Source organism: Hipposideros armiger, unplaced genomic scaffold (genome assembly GCF_001890085.2).
Source record: "Hipposideros armiger isolate ML-2016 unplaced genomic scaffold, ASM189008v1 scaffold_15, whole genome shotgun sequence".
NCBI lineage: Eukaryota > Metazoa > Chordata > Mammalia > Chiroptera > Hipposideridae > Hipposideros > Hipposideros armiger.
In genome coordinates, this window is record NW_017731365.1 from 4,147,903 (window position 1) to 4,157,069 (window position 9,167).

General features: G+C 52.1%; 1 protein-coding gene across 1 annotated transcript in view; it reads left to right on the plus strand.

Moving 5' to 3' along the window:
• CDH23 (cadherin related 23) overlaps window positions 1-9,167 on the plus strand; it is a 430,582-nt gene that overhangs the window by 119,078 nt on the left and 302,337 nt on the right. The window contains exons 4-6 of the mRNA XM_019624627.1: window positions 3,186-3,328; window positions 4,073-4,120; window positions 4,232-4,324. Coding sequence (XP_019480172.1) covers window positions 3,186-3,328; window positions 4,073-4,120; window positions 4,232-4,324 — 284 coding nt within the window. The remainder of the gene's footprint in view (window positions 1-3,185; window positions 3,329-4,072; window positions 4,121-4,231; window positions 4,325-9,167) is intronic.

A 9,167-nucleotide genomic window follows, 5' to 3' on the forward strand; every position in this document is an offset into this window, starting at 1 on the left:
GAGTGGTACACACAGAAGTTGCTGGAAGCCATCCTGGTGGAAATGAGCCCTGCGGTCTCGAGAAGCCAAAGCTATGCCCAGCTTCTGCTAGTGGCAGAACACTGCTGGGTGGACGGGGGAGTATGTGCCCAGCTGGAAAATTGCGGGGCGTCTTGTCTTAAATGTAATATTAAACCGGTACCTTTAATTAGTACACTTAGAAAAGGTCACTGGCAATTACCTGGGACACAAAGAAGGCATGAGCAGGCAAGAGCCTGTGAGGAAGCCGAAAAGGACCATTTTGAGCAGCACATAATTGAGGGGAAAATGGATAAAAGTCCAGGAAATTACAGGGTGGGTGACAGCAGCTGATGGCCCCATCTCAGTCCTGCCTAGTGCCCCCCTTTTTGGGAGAGCCTCCTCTTCGGACCTGAGAAAGCCATTTGGGATATTGGACCGAGTTGTGTGACCTTGGCTGGAGGGCCAGCGTGGTTTTCCCAGAATCCCATCAGCCAGCTGGGAGCTTGGCCCTATACCTCCCACCGGGCTGGGCCCTGAAGGAGGTTGGCAGGTGAGGCACCCAGTCCAGGTGGCTACCATAAGCTCATCGCTGTGCTATAGACAAGCAGGGCCACTATGGGCCTCAGTTTCCTCATGTAGACTCTCCCCAAGGCATTGGGAGGTAGCTCAGTATTCCTCAAACTTTGTCACTAAAGGGCCCCTGAGGTTAACAGAAAGAAAATGTGTATCCCTGGAAGTCAGGGGGAGGCTGGAAATTCCTTTACAGCTTTAGGTTGTGTCTTAAAAAGTAAATGTTACAATATATTCCCATTTGCTTTAGTATAAAATAATTGCTTGTTATTGAGCAACACAGATGCTTTGGGAAGATGCACTTGTTTTCTCTGACTTCACATACTCATCTAGAGAGAGCACCTTACTGGGAGTCTGAGAGTCTGGAAACTTGGGTTTGAGTCCTGACTCTTGCTCACCATTGTACTTTGGAAAAAGTGCTAAATACCTTCAGTGTCTCCATCTTTAAAATGGGGAGATTGAGCTCCCCAAATAGTTCCTACAGTTATTCCAATTCTGCTCCATGATTTCACTCCTCCTCTTCACCTGCGTTTCACTTCCTCCCATTACCTTGGATTCTGCCACGTCTTATTCTGCTGTGTGACCTTGGAAAGGCTACTTTGCCTCTCTGAGCCTGACTTTCTAATCCATAGAATGGGTACAATGATGACCACCACACAGAGTTGCTGACAGAATTTAATGAGAGAACCCATGTGAATGGGCCTAGCACTGTGTCTGGCATATCATGAAAGTCCAATGATGCTCCAATATCTTCTTTTTCCAAGTGTTGGGCTTCCAGTTAGGGTCTGATAGGATCACCTCCTTGGAAGTCCTGAATCTTAAGTTCACATATCAAGTGTGGAGAGCTATAAAGTTGTGGAGAAAAAATATAAGCTCCGGGCCCAGAGTGCCTGGGGTTTGAATTCCAGCTCTGCCGTTTGTAAATGTGTGGCTGTCATAAATTACTTCGTCACTCTTTGTTGACTTATCTGTTAAATGGAGAGAATAACTGTAAAGATTGAATTAGATAGTACACGGAAATCCTTTAGCCTGGTGTCTGGAGTGTGGTTGGTGTTCAGAAATGTTAGCTATCATTGTCATGTTAGAACTGTCCTTTTGAAAGTTCACCCAGAAAAGCTCATTAGTAGACTTTTCTAGATAATGTTCCCAGAGTTTGGAATCCCTCCTTACTTAGCTTGATCATCAGAGCTATTCAGTAAATATGAGAGCCAGTATTTGGGGAAGCAAGGGTACCTGTCCCATTTTATAGGGAAACTGAGCCTTTGAAAGAAGTGATTCGCCGAAGGCCATGGTTCTACTCTGACCAGTGCTTTGAGAGCCATTTGAGAGTCTTCAGATGAAGACTACAGACCCTCTCTGCAGAAAATGACACACTGTACATTCCTAACATTTTGCGCAGTTCCTAGGGGTATAAGGACCTGGACTTCCTGAAGCTAAGGTGACTAGCTGATCCAATTGCTTGGGACCTCCTGGTTTACTATGTATCCTGCCTCAATCCTACAACCCAGGGTGGCAGTCTCCCTACTGAAGGCTACCTGAAGAGGACTGTGAACCACAGGAGCAGATGTCTTACACTGAGATTTCTTAGGTAGGGCTGTAGGCCAGGCATCCTGATGCCCAGGGTGACCTCTGGCCAGGGCTTTGTTTCTTGGTGAAGGGTGACATCTCAGTCTTCATCTTGTGAACAAGAACTCGACCTTGTCACCCAGTTCTAGACTGGAGTTACTTGAGGCTGGGCCACATCTTCCTAACCTCTGTGTATTCCAGTGCTTACCAGAAGGCCAGCACCTAGTCACTGCTGAAGGAATACCAGGTTTCGCAAAATATTCTGAATTAGAAAGGGTGCTTACCTTTGCGAAAGACTGAAATCCATATCAACTGACTCGGGGGGGGGGGGGAAGGGCAGGGGGATTATTAGTTCATATAGCTGAGAAATCCAGAGGAAGGAGCTAATATCAGGCACAGCTGGCTACAGATCCTCATACCATCAGGAATCTCTCTCCGTGCAACATTTTCTATTTTCCTCCTGGTTGGCCTCATTCTCAGGCAGGCTTTTCCTGTGTGGTGCCAAAGACAGCTGCCAGCAATGCCAATTTATCAACCCCAGTGGAAGGAGAGCTCCTCTTGCCCAGCAGTTCTAGCAAAAGTCCCAGAGCTGGCTTTGATTGGCTAGCTGGAGTCACATGCCCACCCCTGAGCCAATCATTGTGACCAAGAAGATGGAATGCTCTGATTGGCTAGGGCTGAGTTACGTGCCCATTTCGGAACATAAGAATTGAAGAATTGGGTGCTTGCTGTCATCTGAGCCACCTGAGAAGGAGGTCTCCAAGTTAAAATCAGAAAAGGGGAGTGAGCAGGCTGAAATCACAACCGTGGTTCCCTATTATAGGCGCATGCACACTGTGACATGTGACATGTGGGTCTCCAGCCCCACACAGGGTAGAGGTGGGGAGACTGCATCACAGCCAAAGACACAGGGTCTTCCAGTAGTCAGTGACCTGCTGGAGGTCTGTTGGGTGGCTGTTCCTTGCTGGGATTCAGCCACCTGAGCAAGGTGCTGAGGAACGGACCAACCTCCCATCTTTGCCCTCTTCTGTCTCCTTCGGATACTCCAGGTACCTCTGTGACCCAGTTGCTGGCCCGAGACATGGACAATGACCCCCTGGTGTTTGGCGTGTCTGGGGAGGAGGCCTCCCGCATCTTCGCTGTGGAGCCAGACACAGGTGTGGTGTGGCTCCGGCAGCCTCTGGACAGAGAGGTATGACCTGCCCGTCCCCCGTCCCAGTCCTTTCCTGAAGCGGGGCAGGAGCAGACACTGGGGGAGGGTGGGGCATCATCTTTTGGGGGGCCTTCCTCTGAGGCCTCATCCTGACCACGAAGCAGCACCTTCCTGCCTGGATGGTGTCCCTCCTAAATGGCCAGTGCTGATGTCTGGACTTGAGGTTGGAATGGGGTGGTTGGGGGGTGTCTCCAAGCAAGGGGCAACATTGGATAGGCAAGAGGTACAATGACCCTGGGTTCATCCCCTGTAGAACGGGGGCTCCATGGGGCATACAAGTCTACCCCCGCCCCACACAAATGTCCCTACAAAGGACGTTTACCAGAGATGCAGGAATTGATGACCCTGTAGCCCTTAGCAAATTAAGGTAAGAGTTTGAACAAAACTCCAACCCCTGCTCATTCCTTACATTTGAGGAAGTGGCCACAGAGGTGTCTAGCAACTTGTTCAAGGTCCCACAGCAATTTAGAGGCAGAGGGCAGATTAGAACCCAAGACTCTTGATTTCTAATCTGTTGCTTTTTGGGGGGAGACTCCCTGTTCTGAACCTGCTTCCCCAATCCAAGGGGCAATGCTCATTATTTTAGGGATGCTTTGGGTACCCCGTCCCAGACCAGCTCCTTAGGTCATGCTGGAGATCTCGAGCCCCACGCAGGGCTCAGGACACAGGACCTCAGCACGTCTCTCTAACTCCACCCTCCTTCCTTCCTCCTCTCTCTTTCAGACCGTATCGGAGTTCATAGTGGAGTTCTCTGTCAGCGACCACCAGGGGGTGAGTGACTCCTGAGGCCCCTGCCGCCCTGGGAGGATTGTTCCTGGGCCCCTGGGTGCGAGGAAGCCAGAGGCCCATGCCGACTCTGACCTCCTGCCTTTCTCTTGCCAGGTGATCACACGGAAGGTGAACATCCAGGTCGGGGACGTGAATGACAACGCGCCCACCTTTCACAATCAGCCCTACAGCGTCCGCATCCCTGAGGTAGGAGCCCCCGCGTCACCCTTGGGGGGACCTTGGGGACCTGCTGTTCCCAAGCCCCCTGGGAGTGGGGTAGGCGAGGGCAGGCCGAGCTTCTCTTCTCCTGCCCACACCTGAACCCGAGCACCAGGCCTCGGCAGGTTGAACGTGCTGGCACCTCTGAGGGTAGGCACCCATCTGCTGGTCAAGGCGAGTGGGTTGGTGAGAGCCTCCTGCCTGAGAGAGAGATCGTCTTAGATGAGCCCCACAACTCTAGCTGGAATCTGAAATCAGGGACAAGACAGAGGTTGGGAGGGGCAGGGGTTGCCCCCCTTTTCTTCCATTCATAGCCAGTGTGGGCCTTGGGCAGGTGAGCTGGCAGCCCTAACTCCAGGCCTTCCTGCTTTGGCCAGAACAGGTCCCCCCAGGATGGAGGGAGCCTGTGGTTCCAGGAAGGGACTTTCTTTCCCTGGCCCTGCACCCACCCACTCTCCCCTTGGCCCTCGGCCCCTTTGGGTTTTCTGTGTACTCTGAGCGTGTTTGCATGAGTGCATGCGTGTAAAACCAAGCCATTTCTGGTAATTGAGAAGTACAAATTACTGCATTACAAATGGCTCGTTAATAAGTTGGCTGCTGGCTCCTGATGGCACCAGGGTTCTCATTGCTTGCCGTCCCTCTCCCTGGTAGCTGATGACAGTCTTCTGGGCTGGCAGTTAGCAATTCAAAGGCCTCGAAGGTGGTGGGTAAAGAGTTTCTAACTGGGTGTCCCTCAGCCCTGTCCTTGGGGCCCTGGGCTGGGCAGCAGTGAAGGGTGCAGATGGGGATGATGGGAGATGGAACCCACTGGAGAGAGGCAGGTTGGCACCATGGCATTTGAGTTCTAGCCCCTTTGTGTTATAGGGCATTGGAGCAGGAAACTAGAAGAGTCTTTAGAAAATATCTATTCAGCTGCTAGATGAATAAACTGAGGCTCAGGGTGGGAGAGTGACTTGCCCTAGGTCACACAGCTTTGACTTGGAGTCCTGATTCCCGACACAGCCTTAGATTCCCTCAAAGATGAGGGACCTTGTCTCATGTCCCTTAAATTCATGTCCCTGGCCTTCGTTAATCAGCTGTGAGTCAAGGGTCCTATGCTTGTGGCAGACAGAGGGAAGGGAGGACAAGTGTGGGATGGGGACACAGCAGAGGCTCCCATGCCCATCCCCTGGTAGGGTGGGATATGAGGGAGAGCCCACAGTCCCAAGCATGGGGGCACAGTGACCTGAGCTATGGCTGATACACCCAGGACTGCAGCTTGGCTCGGGGCCCCCTCTCATTTGGAAGCCTCCCTAATTTAATTAAGGGTCTCTACGTGCCAGCCTGCACTCTGGGCCCAGGCTCAGAAACCAAGGGCACGGCTCAGAGTTAATGAGCCTTGGACCCATTGCTCAGCTGCCATTCTGGCAGGCATGGCTGCCCTCTGCCTCCTCACACAGGGGCAGCAGGCAGCAGCGATGGCAAGGGGATAGAGGTCATAACTCCCCCTCCCAGCCCTTGGGCTGAGGCCAACTCTTCCCTCCCGCCCTTGCCAGGAGATATAACCTCCACCACCACCCTGTTGGAATCCCCTGGGATTCTCCAAAGGCCTCTGCCTCCAAGGAGAGAACCTCTTCTGTCACTCATTTATTTAACAAATATTTATTGAGTGTCTGCTGTGGGCTTGGCACTGGGCCAGGCTCTCACTGCACAGAAACCTGGGAGACCAGAGGAATGTGCAAATGATAGGAACCAGAAGTAGCAGCAAGGGACCTCAGACCCTGCCCTTCCTGCTCCCAGATTGCTGGGTCTATTTGGGCATGTCACTTAACCTCTCTGGGCCATAGCCCTCCTTATCTACTGAGGCCTGCCTCCTGCCCATCTGATGAGGAGAGGGTGGGCTGAGAAAGGCCATCTGCAAGGACACACAGTCCTTGGAGGAAAGCCCATGTGCTCTATTTGCTCATGTGTAAACATCCCTGGATCACTTCACTAGTCTGATACTCGATCGGGGCTGCTCAGTGTGGCCAGTGGGGATGTGGTGTCAGCTGGATGGAGGCCGGATCACTCCTGACCCAAGGTGGCTTGGCACTGACCAGCCCTGGCCTGGTGTGGTCACCTGAGCTAGAACTTAGCTGCCTGACTCTGGCCCCTGGCCCAGAGTTGAGTCCGGAGTCTCCTGTTTGCATTGAGGTCACCCTGCAACCCCAGGCCCCTGCCCTTGAGAAGTGTGATTTGTGGCAGAGGCCCTGCAGCTTTGAACAGGGTGAGAGTGCAAACCAGAGAAACGGGGGACAGTGTAGACCCTGTGAAGCATCAGTGCTGAGGGATTGCCAGTGATCAGAGAAATATCAGCAGGCTTCCTGGAGGAGGTGGGTTTTCAGCACCATCTTGCCAAGGTGAGCAGTGGAACTCCTGTGTTGTACCAAGGGAAGTGGGAGGCTGCATGTCAGAACATCTAGGTTCTAGTCCTGACTGTGCCAACCACTGGCTGGGCAAGACGCTAGACCTGTCACTGTCACTCTGCTGTCTTCAATTCTAAAGGCTGTTAAAATAGGGAGTTGGGCCAGGCCCCTTTTAGGGCTGACCTCTGTGATCTGTAGATGAACCCAGCTCAGGAGGTTCCTTCTTGTCCCTTCGTTATTCCTTGAGCGATGGTGGAGAAGCTCCAGTGGCTCTCTTCTTGCTCTCAGCTACTCTCTTAGCCATCCCACCCACCTGTGCCCATCCCTTACCTTCCCAACCTCCACTCCCCACAGCCCTGGGGGCCCTGATGTATTTGGGTCTGTTGCTCAGAACCCAGGGATAGGCATGGAGAGCAGGTGACAGGGAGGCAAAGCCTAGGTCTACATGAGGAAGAACTTTCTAAATGAGACCCACCCACAGTCTACTCTCCTGCTCTGCTGAGGATGCACTGAGCTCCCCAGCCCTGGAGTTAGGCAAGCAGAAGGAGAGCCATTCGTTTCAGAAGACACCCAGTGCTGAGTGTCAGAGAAGTGATGACTCAGAGGCTCCAGACATAGAATTTCTGGGGGGGGTCTAGTTGGAAGGCATATTCCCAGATCCCTGCAATTCTGAATCAGTGGTTTGGGGAGAGCTGGCCCAGGAATCTTCATTTTTCACAAACTCCCCTGCTGACAGAGCCCTGAAGGATTATCTCTGTCGCCCTCCCCACCAGAGGGTTTCAGAGAGGTGCTGGGCAGCCCATCTTTGAGAAGAGCTTTCAGCCTGTTCACAGCTGCTTGGAGATGGGCTCCATGGGGACCTATATCGCCAGCCTGGAAGAGGAGTGGGTGGGAGGCAAATCAAGGCCAGGCTCTGTCCCTTTCCTGGGAGAAGCTCACCTGCCCCAGCTCGCCCACCCCTGCCCCCTCTCCCTCTGAAAGCCCCCACCCCCTGGCCTTGAGATAAGCCAGGCAGGTGTGTTTGGGTTTGTTTGTTCTTGGTTCCCTTCTTCCCACCCCTCTGCCCTCACTAAACTGTTCTCCATGTAATTATCCATTTTATCAGGGTGAAAGGCCCTGCAATTCACTTGTCGAAGCCCTAACGAGGCAGTGTAGATGCTTTCAAGTCCGTAAAGAAAAGGGAAATCCTGCTAGAATTGGCAACTTAATTCACCAAGCCAGCCTCGACAGACCTCATTAAGTCCCCGTGTATTCATTTCAGGCTAATGGCTGTCATGCTGACTGCTGTTTGATTTGCTGTAATAGACTTTTATGTCGTCCCAATTTGCTCAAACGTGTTTGCCTGTGTCGGTGCCCAGCAGCGCTGCTCCACTACCTCCGTTCGGGGTGCGTGCCCGCCTCGCTGACCTTCAGCGCGGCCCCATCCAGCCCTGTCCCCTTCCTCCTGGGGCCACCCCCTCAGACCTCCCTCCAGCTATGCCCTGTCCTTGGCACCAGGGTGTTTGGCCTGGAGGATGGGTGTGAGATGAGAAATCAGATGGTGCAGGCAGCTCCTTGAATCAAGGAGTCAAAGGAGGGCCTTTGGAGTCTCAGGGACCACCGTGTGTCCTTGAAGTTCTGACAAGTTCAGCCACCTTGGCTGGGCAGCCGAGGCTCTTCTCCACCTGGCCTCAGCCTACCTTTCCCAGCCTGCCTTGTGATAGTGCTCCATATGAATTTTCCTGTCAGCCCGGGGGTCGATTCAGTGCCTCGGAGTGTATGTCTGTTTCTCCTTTCTCTCGCTCTGACACACGCAGACACCACACGGTTCTCACGAGTACTGGAGTGTTTTTTCTTCTCTCAGCCTAACTCAATTCTGCCTGTCCTTCAAAGCCCAGGTTGACCCACGGTGCCCCGATCCAGTCAATTGTTCTAAATGAACACAGCAAACATTTGTTGAACAGCTATGGAGCAGGGCCCAGGGATTCTATGCCGACGTGTAAATGCAGGGTAGAGAAAAAGGACTACTGTCTGCCAGCTGTGCAGCTTTGGATGGTGACTTAACTTCTCTGGACCTCAGTTTCTCATCAATAAGATGGACAACAATATTTGTCTTGTGGAGTTGTTGTGAGAGCTATAGTAATGCAGGCATTAAAAGCTCTTAGTGCAATTTGTGGCACATCATATATTCAGTAAAATGCTGGTGATTAAGATAAGGGTCTTTGTCCTCAAGGGAGGTAATTTTAGAAAGAAATACAAGTAAGTAGATCTCTAACAACATCTAAATGTGTTAAATGTTATGATAGTTTAGGGCAGCAGTTCTCAACCTGTGGGTCGCGACCCCTTTGGGGGTCGAACGACCCTTTCACAGGGGTCGCCTAAGACCACCGGAAAACAAAAAGATATTTACATTACGATTCATAACAGTAGCAAAATTACAGTTATAGAGTAGCAACGAAAATAATTTT